General features: G+C 38.4%; 1 protein-coding gene across 1 annotated transcript in view; it reads left to right on the top strand.

The window, feature by feature from the left end:
* FYB2 (FYN binding protein 2) overlaps positions 1-15,416 on the top strand; it is a 77,739-nt gene that overhangs the window by 12,428 nt on the left and 49,895 nt on the right. Inside the window, 2 exon segments of the mRNA XM_008053055.2 lie at positions 2,261-2,312; positions 11,886-11,986. Of these exon segments, the coding sequence (XP_008051246.1) occupies positions 2,261-2,312; positions 11,886-11,986 (153 nt within the window).

Here is a 15,416-nt window from a genome sequence, read left to right as displayed (position 1 = left end):
GTTGGTCTGTTTAAAGAACCCGAAGGGAGGGAGCCTGACTGAAGCACAGTGAGCTAGAGCGATGGAGGTGAGGAATCTTGTGAGCCATGGAATGAGTGTGGACTTTGCTCTAAATGTATTGGGAAGCCCCTGAGAAGTTTTTTGTTTTGTTTTATTTTGTTTTGTTTTTTTTGAGTTGGAGTCTCACTCTGTCATCCAGACCGGAGTGCAGTGGCCGCTCCCGGCCACCACAGCCTCAACCTGCTGGGCTCCGGCGATCCTTCCGCCTCAGCCTTCCTCGTAGCCAGAATTACAGGCATGCACTACCACGCCCGCCTGATTTGTTTGTTTATTGCAGAGATGAGGTCTCACTGCCCAGGCGGGTCTCAAACCCGCGGGCTCAGGCAATCCACTCACCTCAGCCTCCCAAAGGCGTGGGATTACAGGCTGAGCCACCGAGCCCGGCTTCTGAAAAGTTTTAAGCCAGGGAGTGACATGAACTGACATTTATCTTGTAAACATCACTCTGAATGGTGTATGAATTTAAAAAATGTAGTGTGGAAACAATACAACCGAGGAAGCCACTGCAACAACAACAATAAAACTAGCAACCCATACTCATAGTGTCTATTTTAAATACTTTACCTATATGATTCCATTTATGACCATTTTAAGAAGCAGATACTATTTTATAGATGAGGAAACTGAGTCACAGAGAGTTTAAGTAACTTGACCTGGACAGGGTGGTAGAAATGAGAGTTTTCAATTAATGGGCCAAGTACAGTGGCAAACACCTGTAGTCCAACACTTTGGGAGACCAAGGCGGGAGGATCACTTGAGGCCAGAAGTTTGAGGCCAGCCTGAGCAACATAGAGAGACCCCTGTCTCAACAACAACAACAAAAATTTAGAATTATCTGGGCATGGTGGCACATGCCTGTAGTCCTAGCTACTCGAAGGCCAAGATGGGAGGATTACTTGAGCTCAATAGTTCAAGGCTGCAGTGAGTTATGATTGCATCATTGTATTCCAGCCTGCTGGGTGATAGAGCAAGATTCAGTCTCAAAAAAAAAAAAAAAAAGGTAAATTCAAGATCTGTTTTGGAGGAAAAGCAGTGGTTGCTTGATCAGTTGTGGGGAGAGACATGTGAAAGAAAGAGAAGAATCGGAAAGAGAAGAAAGAGAAGAATCTAGAGCAATATTTAGGTTAGTTGCTGTTTCCGTCTTTGTTGATAAGAACATATGTGAAGTTCTTGGCACATAATCAGTGCTCAGTACAAGACAGGAAGGATCCTTCCTGAAGCTCTTTGGTATTTGCTACTTAACAGCAACAACAAAAAACACGTCATGTGCCTTGGTACATGTGAGACAGAATCACTTAAGGCTAGATTTTAAATGGTTTGCAACTGCAGAGCTCTTTCCTGAATGGCTGCATTTCAGGTAATTAAGAGTGGTACAGACCTGATCAGATTGACCAACAACAAAATAGTCTCCTTGTAGTGATATTTGAGCAGTGAAAGCAGGTCCAGAAATCCTGGCGTGCTGGCATAAATTGAATCACTATGGGGGAAGAATGAAAAGAAAGAATTTTTTGAAGCCTATGCCCTATGGAGTTTTAGACTCAGAACATTCAGGTGACTTCAGCCTAAGCCACTTCAAAAACTTATTATCCTTTTTTAATTGGACTTCAGGGGACACACAGGACCACTGATTGGCCTGCCTTTCACAAAGGCAGTGGTGGCAGGAGCAGTAAATTTACTAAGAGTTTTTCTCTTCTTTCATGTTTTCAGATGTTCTCCCTTTTCCAAAAAAAATCACCTATAACTTCTATTTATTGAACACTTTCCATAGATAAAGGCTTGTGCCTTATGCCCACTCTCTCATTTTAAAACTCTCCACCACAACCACTCCCATAAAGTACAATAAATGGTTCATGGACTCTCTGACTACAGAGTCAGTATAGTGATCTAGGTTGATGTAACTCGATCAGCAGTACCCAGGTTTGACCTGATCAGCCTGGCTCCGGAACACAGCCTTTCAATCACCATCCCAGGCTGCCTTACTGAGGATTCACATAGACACTCTACCTATGACAAAAGGCAGTTGGGTTTCTATGAATTGAGCCTGGATATCCCCCAGACAGAGGCTCTTAAACATTGCCTTAGGATTTCATTTTCTGCCTGCAAGGGAGAACTGTGTGAGGGAGACTTGCCAAGGTGGAGCTAAGATATCAAAGGATTTGCCTTTGCTTTTCAGTAGCATTCAGATGATAAGTGACAAAAGTCGTGATTGAGAAAGGAACCAATCACAAGTTGCAGACTGGGAGGTTATTTTTGTACACAGGTATATTCAGTAAGATCGAATAGAAACTCATGGTTGAGTATGGCCACATGCTGGGCATTGCTTAGCGTTTTCAGATCTGTTAGACTCATTCTAGACCCATGACCATCACAGGAAGGCAATATTAATATGCCCATTTTGTAAGTGAGAAACCAAGGGCCAGAAATGTGATATAGCTTGCCCTATGGTACCAGACAACACAGGGCTTATTCAGGATGTAAACATAGGATCATATTAAAGATTTTTAGCCACACTGTCTCAGTCAGAATTTTTCCATCATGAAGCATTTTTAAAGATATCTATTTAGACTGCTAATTTCATGAGAAAAGTATCAGTTATGTTTCCCCAGGACCTTGCACACAGTGGGCACAGTGGAATCTGTTATTCCACTGACCCACCACTTATTTAGTCATGAAACAACAATTATTTCATGACTAAGTAAGTGATTGGTCAGTCAAATAACAGATTCACATACTAGGCTTCTAATCTCTGCTCTGCTGCTTACTACTCTGTGAGCTTGGTTTATGTTTCAATTTCTTCATCTGAACATGGAAAGAATGGTAGTATCTAGTTCATAGAGTCAATAAATTGATGCATATAACTGAAACAATGCTTGGCACGTAGTAAATGGTCAGTAATTATCAGTGATTATTATTGTTGACATGCCTTCCTATGACTTGGTGGTCATAGTTTTGTGGTCCTTTTTAGGAATAATTGGGTTATACATATGAAACTAGAAGGAATACTCAGTGCCCAGGCCTGATAGATGTGGTATTTGTTGTATGTTATTGTAGTAGAAATCATAATATAATTAGTAAGGTTATGATACATATCATATAAATGCATATATGTACACAGGGTTTTATGTGTGTACATATATGTATTTATATATATATACACATATATACACACAAAAAAACCACAAAGCTATATATGTAGGCACAATAATATATATGTGTGTGTGTATTCTATAAAAATAGAGGAAAACTAGTAGCAGAGGTGGTGGTAGCAGTTGAAGCAGAGGTAGTGGAAGTGTAGAATAGTGAAAGTCAAAATGGTAATAAAAGTGATAGTGAAAGTGGAAGTAGGAGCTGTGGAAGTAGCACATGCTTTATACTCTACACTAAGCACAGCATAAACTGTATCATCTCATCCTCATTAAAAGAGGATTAAAAATTAATGAGAGGCTGGGTGCAGTGGCTCATACCTAGCACTTTGGGAGGTGGGGTGAGAGGATTGCCTGAGCTCAGGGGTTTGAGACCAGCCTGAGCAACATGGTGAGACCTTGTCTCTACAATTTAAAAAACAAAAAACAGGCATGGTGGTGCATGCCTGTGGTTCCTATTAGTTGAGGCTGAGGTGGAAGGATCATCTGAACCCAGCAAGTAGAGGTTGTGGTGGACGTGAGCGTGCCACTGCACTCCAGCCTGGGTGATAGAGTGAGACTCCGACCAAAAAAAAAAAAAAAAAGTGTATACATTTAGGATGGGCTCGGTGGCTCACACCTGTAATCCCATCACTTTGGAAGGCAGAGGCGAGAGATAACCTGAGCCCACTGGTTCAAGACCAGCCTGGGCAACATGGTGAGACCTATTCTCTACAATATATAAAAAAATTAGCTGGGCATGGTGGTGTACACCTGTAGTTCCAGCTACTTAGATGGCTGAGGCAGAAGGATCACCTGAGCCCAGCAGGTTGAGGCTGTGCAGTGGCCATGAGCATGCCACTGCACTCCAGCCTTGGTGACAGAATGAGTCTCTGACTCAAAAATAAATAAACAGCCGGGTTCGGTGGCTCAGCCTGTAATCCCGCGCCTTTGGGAGGCTGAGGTGAGTGAATTGCCTGAGCCCACGGGTTCGAGACCCGCCTGGGCAGCGAGACCTCATCTCTACAATAAATCAAAAAGTCAGCCCGGCGTGGGAGCACACGCCTGTAGTTCCAGCTACTTGGAAGGCTGAAGCGGAAGGATCGCTGGAGCCCAGTAGATCGAGGTTGCGGTGGCCGGGAGCGGCCACTGCACTCCAGTCTGGGGGACAGAGTGAGACTCCAACTCAAAAAAATAAATAAATAAACAAACAAATAAATAACAAGACTTGGGTCAAACCACCAATATAAGGAGGTCACAGCCAGGTAGAGCTGAGCTTTACCCTTGTCTCTGTCTTTCCAAAGCCTTAACATATAGTAAATAATAATTATGATTGATTATCCATGAACAGTTCTGTTCTATTGTCTCATTGATTGTTCACTTTTAACTGCTAATAATATGTAGAAGAAAAAAGTTTTAATAGCTTATAAAAGTGTCCTTTCAAATTCATCATATATCTTTGTGAACTTGGCACAAATGCATTTTGAGATCCATTTTAGATAGCATGGATATCATTTTCAAAAGTTCAATCACCAATCATTTCATTCAAGGGAAAGATCTCTTACGGGGTAAAGGCCTGTAAAGACAGTAGTCTTACTAAAAGTATTTACTGGAAATAGGAATTTTGCCAGTTTGGAACTTTGGGTAATTGAGAAATCAGATGCTCTTATACTCCCTTGTCACCAGAAACTTGTAAAATGGTACACAGAGCAACTGCTTGACTCAGCTACTCCCGTTCTTCCTGTCTCCAACATGTGTGACCCATTGAAATAAGAAGTGGAAGAAACTGGGTCATCATCCTAGGTCCAGCCCCTCCATAAAAATTAACATATGGCCGGGCTCGGTGGCTCAGCCTGTAATCCCGCGCCTTTGGGAGGCTGAGGTGAGTGGATTGCCTGAGCCTGCGGGTTCGAGACCCGCCTGGGCAGCGAGACCTCATCTCTACAATAAATCAAAAAATCAGCCGGGCGTGGTAGCGCATGCCTGTAATTCCGGCTACCTGGAAGGCTGAGGCGGAAGGATCGCCAGAGCCCAGCAGGTCGAGGCTGCGGTGGCCAGAAGTGGCCACTGCACTCCAGTCTGGGTGACAGAGTGAGACTTCCACTCAAAAAAAAAAAAAAAATTAACATATGGCTAACCAGTTTTGTGATTCAAGTCTCAATCTTTCTACTTAATGCAAACTCTTCTTTAGATTTTCTAGAACTTTCTTGCAGTAAAACTTTTTGACTAACCATCATGCAATGTGGTACAGGAGAAGATGAGAAAGGAAATTTCCCATGGGATAACTCAATTATTCCCCCAATAAACTCTCACCTATGTGACCCTATGTGGAAATTAGGCCTCTGAGACCATGCAGCCAGTGAGAGATGCATATAACAAGTCCAAGTATAGTGTTAAACACATGGTCAACCCTTGAGGAATGGTAGCTATTACTGAGATTACTAATTTCACTATTTAACCAGGTGAGATATCTGAGTGAGCTGTGTAAGTGACTTCTCTAGCACGGATACCTTAATATAGAGGTTGACAAATTATTCCTCTGAGGACAGTGAGGAACTCTGCAGAGATCTTTCAGGGATGTGGCCTAGAAGTAGACATGGCAAGTGGAAACAGCCACTAGAAGAGATTATTTGTCCATGCTTCAGCCAGAGGAATCCAGCTTGGTAAAAAAAAATATTTTGAAGATGGGATCCCAAGGGTCCAAACAAAATTAGAAAATTTCTGGTTTTGTAATTCATTGTTAACACTCGCTTTGCCTTTAAGGTTGCTTATTGAACACAGATAATATTGAAGATATCATTAAGAAGCTTTAATATTTTGGTATATATATACATTGGAATATTATGCAGCCCTGAAAAGGACAAACATATGGACTTCGCAGCAACTTGGATGAATGTAGTGTCTATCATACTCAGTGATCTATCACTGAAACAAAGAAGAGTCCCATGTGTTCTCACTCATAAGCAGACCTTGAACAATTATCATAGTACTATAAGAAAGGGATTGGCAGTAGTGGGAAACTGCCAGGGGAGTGGAGGTGGAATTGGCAGTTGAGGGAAACTGCTAGGGAAGGGAGGGGCACACCTCATCAACAAGGGTAACTGCATGATCAATGTTTGTATACCTAACCCTGAATTGTACCCCACATCTTGAAAATTTTAAAAAGTATATATAAAAAAGCTTAAAAGAAGCATTAACATTTTATTAAGTAATTTTTTTTTCAGTTGGAGTCTCACCCCATCACCCAGGCTGAAGTGCAATGGCACATTCATGGCCACCCCAGCATCAACCTGCTGGGCCCAGTCCTTCTGCTTCAGCCTTGCAAGTAGCTGGAACTACATGTGCATGCTACCACACCAGGCTAATTTTTGATTTATTGTAGAGATGAGGTCTCACCATGTTGCCCAGGCTGGTCTTGAACCCGCGGGCTCAGGCAATCCTCTTGCCTCAGCCTCCCAAAGTGCTGGGATTACATTCTTGAGCTGCCACATTAAGTAATATTTAAATAACTGGAAGCTTTTTGTAAGGAAATATGAGGAGATAGAAACCTGACGCTATGCCATTAGTATAAAGAAAAATGTAGACCTCAAAATGATCTTCTAAGAATACAGTCATTTCTGTCCTCCAATACAATAATATTACTGGCACGCTTTTGCAGAATGCGTACATACAGAGGGCAAATAATTCACTCAATATCCATAACATACCTTTAGAGTCAATTTTATTATTACTGTTTTATAGAGCAGAAACTGGAGAATTAAAGTATTTACTCAATACTTTAAAATTAGAAAGTGGAAGAGAGCTAGGATTCAAACTCAGATCTGTGTGACTCCATGCTCCAAGTCTGTCTGTTATTGTATATTGTCTCCCAACAATGCCTATAATCCTGAAAACAGCCAGTTTTTCATGAATGTAGAAATCAAAAAATTGATGCATAGATATATAGTTAAATCATAGAGTTATTTACTTCCTGCAATCCAAGTTCCTCCTTTTGATCCACATTGTATTAAATCAAGGTGGATCTCAGATATAGTTTTAATAGACTGAGGATAAAGGTAAAAAACGTTCTCAGGTAGCAAGGTAGGGGATTAAAATACATCCACAACATTCTTTTTCCCTTTTGACATGAACTCTAGGACTGATTCTCTGCAAAGACAATCGATCCGAAAAACGCTATTTTTTAAACATTTGATTGAAATGATTTCTTTATGATCATCTTAAGCCAGATACTTATTCATTTCTGACCAAAGTAGTCCAAGAAATTGATTAGATATCTTCTTTCAATTTTTCCACAAGTTGTTTCTTATTAATAAAGCTAATTTACCATACACTTGATAAGATTGTTAGGCTGTTGGAGCATGAGACATATGGCATAGCCTGTAATTTAAGAAAGTTTCTCTCGATGACTTCAGGCAGGGGAAGGGGAACTCAGATGAGAGAAGTCACTGATGCATTGGAGTTTATTTTTTCTTTTTCAGCAAAATGAACTATTCATACATCTTTAAAAATATTACAGAGAGGATGTGCAAAGGAAAGAAAAGAAAATCAGAAAACACCCAAAATGATCAAACAAAGGAGAGAAAACAATCGGGTGGGATGTGCTTAGGGTATAACAATAAATATAACAAGAAATGAGGGGTAAAAGAGAAGAGAGAGTTCCAACTTTTCATTGTCGATGATAACTATGCAAATCCACATATAAATAAAAAAAATCAGAAGAATACCAAATGCTGAGACCTCATTTGCATTAAGGCAGTAGTGTTATAAGTAATTTATTCTCCTATGTACAATCCACATTTGGTGTGATGCGGTTTGTCATTTTCCGTTTGTTATGGATACAGTTGAAGTCCACTTTGTTTCACTCCATAATTCTCTTCCTAGAGGCAACTCTGACCTTGAATTCAGGAGTGTATCCATTTAGTGTATTCTTATACTTGAACTCTGCAAATTCATGTATCTTAAAGCTATTGTATTTTTAAATTTACTATAATTGGCATCTTTATCTTTCTGCAACATTTTTAAAAAGCTGTGTTTTAATATACTATGTTGTTGTATATAAATTATTTTATCCATTATAACTGGTGGATAATATTTCATCGTATGAACATGTCACGATTTGTTTATACAGTCCTTCACTGAGGAACATATAGGTTGTTTTAAATTGTCACCATTTCAAATGATTCTGCAGTATTCATTCTCCTGCATTTGTAGGTAAATATAGGCAAGTTTCTCTAAGGTATTTACTTACTACAGTTGCTAAAGATACTAAATGAACAATTTGAGTGTTACTAGATAGTGAAAAATTATCCTCCAAAGAGGTTGTAACCATTCATACTCTTAAAGTTATATAAAAATTTCCTGTTTCTCTATATTCGTGCCAAATAAGGTATTATTTTCAAACTGGGATTCTTGCTAATGGGTATGAACTAAATTCTCATCTTAGTTTCCCTGTTTTATGTGAGGTTAGAAGTTTGCTTTCATAGGCTATTCAATTTCACTCTTCTGGATGTCTGTCATATATTTTTGTCCAGTTTTTTATGGGTTTATCTTTTTTCTTATTGTTGAAGTTTTCAATAGCTTAGATAATAGCTCTTTGTTACACCTTACCAATATTTATAATGTTTATTGGAGGATAACCTAGTTAACAAATTATCTCCATGGAATGCTTTTTTGTATCTATTAAAATAATTTTTTTTCTCCTTTATTGAAACAATGTGATTAGTTGCAGTGATAGATTTTCTGATGTTAAGCCAAACTTGAAATCTTGGAATAAATTTTAGTTGTTCTTGAGTTATTTTTAATACTAATCAATTCATTTTTCCAGCATTTTTCTTCATGAATATGGATTATAATCTCTTAAGTGAGATTGGGTTATATTTTCTCTTATTTTTTAATCATTTTGTTAATTGATAAAATTGTTAATTTTATTAACTTCTTAACATCAAAATTACTCTGTCTTCTTAAAATGAGTAGATTAATTTTTCCTCCTTTACTATTCCCTAAAGCTGTTCATGAAAACTTGCCTATACAACTATTTGGAAGAGAATAAGAAGAGAGGTGAATTGGAGCTGGAGATGGTAGAGGGAAAGATGAGAATGAGTACTACTGACAAGAGTTTTTTAATGATTTATTGGCATATTCGTTTTTCTGTTGCTTTCTCAGTCTGTGTGGTAATTATATATTTCTCTATAAATTTTCCAATTTTCTCTAAATTTTCACAGATATTGACAGAGAGCTGATCATTACATTTTCTTAGATTTCTGAAAACCTAATACTTACTCTAGTTTTGTCTTTCTTATCTTTAATTTGTACATGCGTATATATGCACTTGGGCGTACCTTTCTTCATTTTTATGATAGTCATGCTAAAGTATGGTCTAATATTAATATGCCTGCCTCAGTTTTCTTTTGGTAATATTTGGTCTGTTTCTTGTACACTTATCTGGGATTTTGATTTGTCTGCTAACATAAAAAGTAGCATTTGGTGGTTTAAAAAATGTTCTGTTGGATACTATCTATTTTATTGGACTGTTAATCTGTGTACATTTATTGCAATTATTGGCCTATTTTACTATTCACATTATAATGTACTATGCAATTGCTATACTTGCATTTTTCCTTTTTTCTGCCTTCTTTTAAAAATATAAGCATTATCATTACATACATTCCTGTTCTACTTGTTGAGAAGTTAAATATTCTTTTTCTACTCTTTTTAGCTGTTACAAATAAATGTTGATGTCTACAATGGATAATGTCCAATGTTAATCAGAATTTCTATCCTGCTTCTAAATAACACAAATACTTGAGAATAAGTCCCATAATCCTCCTCCACTATCTTCCATATTATTATTTAATACTTAATTCCATCTTAGTCTTAAATTTTCCCAAATTAGTAATTTTTACAGTCAATATTTAGATTTACCAGTAACCTATTCATTTATTTACTCAACATTATTTCCTACATCCTACTTCATTACTAGTTCAATTTCTTTTGACTGAAGTATGTCATTTTGATGTATTTCAGCAAGGATCTGTGAGTAGCAAACACATGTCCTGCATTCGGAATACATCTTTGCTTCTTCCTCACCCTGATTGGTAATTTAGCTGGGATAGGTTTTATATTGACAGCTTTCTTTCCTTGGTACTTTAAAGCAATATCCACCATCTCTTATCTATTGTGCTAATGAGAAGTTCATTGCCAGTCTGATTTCTGTGCCTTAGTAGATAATGTATTTTCTCTCACACAGCTTGTACATCTTTTCTTTGACTTACACTAATTTATTACAAACTGTATAAACATGAGTTTATTGTTAGTTCTTATTACTGAAACTCCTTCAGTAGAGGGATTCATGTTCCTTTTCAATTTTAGAAAAATCTAAGCGATTATAATTTGAATATTAGCTACTTTTCATTATTCTCCTTTCCTTTTAAAATCCCTAGTATATGAATGTTAGATCTGCTCATGTTATCCTTTTTTATGACTTCTTTTTAAATATTTTCTTTCTTAATTTCTCTGTGCTACATTCTGGGTAATTTCCTCAGATCTATATAATTCATCAGTTTTATCTTCTACATTTAGTATACCTTGGATAATTTCTGGGTAATTTCTGGGTAATTTCCTCAGATCTATATAATTCATCAGTTTTATCTTCTACATTTAGGATACCTTTTACCAGTACATTAAATATTTTGAGAACTGTATTTATTCGATAACTCCTTTTTCCTGTCCCTAGATCTCTTCTCTTTTTTTTTTTTCCTCCCCGCAGTCTCTTGTTTTTACCTAATGGCTTTTATTCCTTGCTTTATTTTCTTGAACAGTCAACACATGCTTAACTTTCATGTTGTTCTATTATTTAATTCTTCCATTAGTCATATTGTCTGACCATCTTATTATGGTTCATCCCTTGTGTGGTTTTCAGTTTCTATCAATTTCTCTAAACTGCATATTTTGTTTTTGGTTTTTTAGAACCACAGGTGCCTTGGATTGTGGAAGCATCTTTACAAAATCATTTCAGATTTGCCTTTATAGAGGGGATTTGGATTTCAAGTGCCAGTTTTAGCTTTGTGTCTCTGAAATACACAGATTGTATGAATTTATACCCCACTTCTGTACTTGGTGCTGGGTTTTCAAGTTTCTGATTTCTCATGGGCGACTCTTTAAGCTCCTGTGGCCATAGTCAGATAGAAAAGTTTCCTGCTCTTTCCCTGGGAGTGTAGACAGTTATTTTTTAGAACTTGCTTTACAGATTGAACATCATATTGTAATTCTGGATTTTATGCTAATAGCTCAGTTTGTCAGCTTCCTGTTCAGATGAGGCTATGACTCAGACATTAAATCCCCAGCTACCCAGTCATTAAGCTTTCTCTTTATCTGGCCTCAATTTCCCTTTGACTCCCTTGACTACAGCTCTCGCTTGCATCTTTAATTGTGAGTTTCCTCTCTCTGTCTGGCACCTGGAAATTTTACTTTATTAATTTCTACATGTGCTATGTAACCTCTGAACACTCTTCACATTGTTATATTTCACCCAGAATTGCTATGCCTTTTGAGTAAGAATGGTATGCCTTCCACATCTGCTTGGGTCACCATACTGGCCAGACATACTTACATTACTTCTATAATAAGGAAAAAATACAAAAGTTTTAAAATGTGTTTAAAGAAATGTTATATCTTACGTAACCTTTTTTTCTTCATGCTTCTCAGTGCTGAATTTGAAGAACCGCATAATTATGAGGCAACAATTTCATATCGGAGGCACTCTGGCAACTCCATTAACCTGTGCACTGCAAAAGAAATTGCTGATTGTAAGTCTACTAAGCCAATTAATATTGTAACCCTGTTTGGAATGAAAATGTGTCAAAATGGTATTTTCCCTTTTTCTAACTGTACGTTTAAAAATGCACAGCTATTCTGTGCTACCATCTTTTTTCTTTCTTTTTTCCCATGTCTGGTCTCTTAAAAACATAAATAAATGTAACTGGGCATCTGTGCTATCTCATGACTCCTATTGCTGCCTTGTCTTCCTCTTCTCTCCTTTGCCAATCGACTTAACTGCTTTGCCTTTTGTAGATATGTGGGAGAGAAAATCAAGATATGGCGATTCATTTTTCTCCCTTCTCTTCCTATAGAAATTTCATCTCTCCTCTCCTGGTATCTTTCTTGAAGTCCCCTGGTTACCTGGTGTGTGGAGAGGGAGATAACAGACCCCGAGAATTAGGCCTCTGTGTTCAGTCTGAAAAGGAGCAGTGGATTTTTTTAATAGATCTGACCACTGACTCAGAGCTAAGTCTTCCTGCTTCTGGCACTGCCGATGATGCTCAGACCTTTTTTTGTGAAAAAAGAGACCCTCTCAGGTAAACAGATGAAAAAGCTGGGATTCATAGCATGTCTGCAAGTTTCAGTGTCTTTGTTCTGCCTATAGTATCAGCCAATTCTCTACAAAAGGCATATATTTTAGTGCTGGAATAAACACTGGTATTTATTGAGCTTGTGCTAGGAGCCATAGTTCTGTGTTAGGTTCCCTTTGTACATCCCCAAAAGAGTGGTTTTGTCACTCCACTGTTTTATCACCCCATTGTTTGAGACAAGAAACTGAAGATCAGTGATATTGAGTTGCACAAGTTTACACAACTATGCAGTAGAAATATAATGTGAAACAAGGTTGGCCTGCCTCTAAAATCCATGCTCTTTCCACAATTTTATGTGGCTTTTCATTCAAGGGAGTTTGGTTTCCCTAGAAGGAGGGTTAAAAAGAGATAATCTGGTTCAACTTCTTTATTGTATAGACAAGAAGTCCAAAGTTCTGGGAAATGAAGTCATTATCCCGGAAATACATACTTAGGAAGTTTGTGAAGTCTCTGCGAGACTCAGAATCCACCCTATTGAAATTTCACTTTCTGTCCCCAAGAAATTAGGTGTTGGAGAACAATTTAAGAATCTCTCTCTCCTGGACTGATTTTCCCATATGGCTTATAAAATACTAGCCATAAGAAGAATCACTCCCGCTTCCCATCACTACCAAAAGGCAATGCTGCCCTATTCTCAGTGTATTTGGTTTCTTGCTTTAGTTAAGGGCTTCTTAAATTCTAATGTTTATGTGTCATCCAGGGATCTTGGTAAAACATAGATTCTGGGTCAGTAACTCCGGGATGGGGGCTGAGATTCTGCCTTTCTAGCCAGTTCCCTAATGATACAAATGCCACCGGTCTACAGACTACACTTTGAATATAAAAGGCTGTGGACCCCATTTGAGCCAAATTCTAACTTTATGCCCTTCTACAAGGTGAAGAATTCACAGGGCCAAGGGAATGCTCCAATCAGAGCCTGTACTTTCTTTCTGCGGGACTCAGAATTCACCCTCCTGCAAGTGACTCATTTAAAGTTAAGTGGAATTTTGTTTCGAGAAGATGGAGCAGAAGTTCTTTTTTCTATTCCTCCTGCTAAGTACAACTAAAAGCTGTGGACATTACATATGTAAAACAACATTAGAAGACTCTAAAATGTAGAGAGAAGAAGGTAAACCAGCTAGAGACACTAGAACTAAAGGAATAATAAGGTGGTGAGTTCCTTGGTTTTCTCGTTGCCTCATATATCTCAGTCTTGGAGATGAAAAACCTGGCAACTTGGAAACACCAATGGGCACAGACCAAAAAGAGCTTCAATGAAAGCCTGATCTTTCTAGTCAAAGGACCAAAAAAGGGCAGCCTAGAAAGACAGGCTAGTCAATAACTGTCTACTCCAAACACCTCAGAAAAAAAACTGTGGTCCCATCACTAACAGCAATGCTGAGTAGAAAGCCTAGGATTTACCCTCATCGGGGTACAGTGATGCATGCCAACTCCTCCACTGAGATGGTGCCAGAGAAGACCAAGCAGGGAACTAGGATTTTCATTCCCATGAGGTGATAATGAAACCCCAACTGCTGTGTCCATGAAGACCATATGGGAAACTCCTCCATCTCTTGGGATGGTGTCAGAGGAGACCTGCTGGAGAGGACTGTCATAACCATCCCAGCAGTAAAAGGGCCATCTTCTTCCTAAGATGTCAGCAGAGGCCATATGCGGAACAATAACAGAGCACTCCTGCCCTTACCAGCTAGGTGTTATCAGAAGAAGCCTTGTGGAGGGCCAGAACTCCTACCCAGTAATGATGAGAGGTTCTTTCTTCATATGGGTATCATTGTAGACTGATTGCTTGTTACTTTCCAAAATGAGTATGTTGAAACCTTACCCCCTAACATGATGTATTAGGAGGTGAGGACTTTGGGAAGTAATTAGTATTACATGAGGTCATAAGGGTAAAGATCTCATGAATGAAATTAGTGTCTTTCTAAGAACCCCGAGAGAGATTGCTTTGCTTTCTTTACCATATAAGGGTACAGTGAGAAGACAGCTGTCTTTGAACCAGGACACAGACCCTCACCAAACACTGAATCTGCCAGCACCTTGATCTTGGACTTCTCCGCCTCCAAAACTGTGAGAAATGAATTTCTGTTATTTATAAGTCATCTAGTGTGTATTTTTTTCAGCTAAAGCTGAAAAGACATTTCATGTCAAAACTGAGATGACTTGAAGTATTAGAATTTTCTGACCAACACTTTAGAATTTTTTTTTTTTTTTTTGAGGTGGAGTCTCACTCGTTGCCCAGGCTGGAGGGCAGTGGCACACTCATGGCCAGCCCAGCATTGACTTGCTGGGTTCCGGCGATCCTTCCGCCTCGGCCTTCCAAGTAGCCAGAACTACAGGCGTGCACTACCACACCTGGCTAATTTTATTTTATTTTTTTTTGTAGAGACGAGGTCTTGCCAAGTTGCTGGAGCTAGTCTCGAACCCATGGGCTCAGGCAATCCACTTGCCTCAGCCTCCCAAAGTGCTGGGATTACAGGCTGAGCCACTGTGCCTGGCTTGACCAACACTTTAAAGTAACTTACATAAAAATACTTTAGTGAGTAATTATGGACATACTTGAAACAGCTGGGGGGAAAATTCAAAGAAATATAATGTCTCTACAAAGAAATATAAATGTAAAACCCAAATGAAAATTTTAGAACTTAAAATAAAATAAGAAAAATTAAAAGTTCCATGAATATGCTCAATAGTGGAATGAAGGAGACAAAAAAGCCAGTAAACTTAAAAATAAGCAATAGAAATGACCTGATCTGAACAGGGAGAAAATAGACCTAAAAATAATAACAAACAGAGCCTCAAAAAAATGTGGGACTGTAACAAAAGTTTT

Source organism: Carlito syrichta, unplaced genomic scaffold (assembly GCF_000164805.1).
Source record: "Carlito syrichta isolate Samal-C Ts95f unplaced genomic scaffold, Tarsius_syrichta-2.0.1 Scaffold287800, whole genome shotgun sequence".
In the NCBI taxonomy this organism is placed as follows: Eukaryota; Metazoa; Chordata; class Mammalia; order Primates; family Tarsiidae; genus Carlito; species Carlito syrichta.
This window is presented reverse-complemented; position numbering and strand designations above follow the sequence as displayed.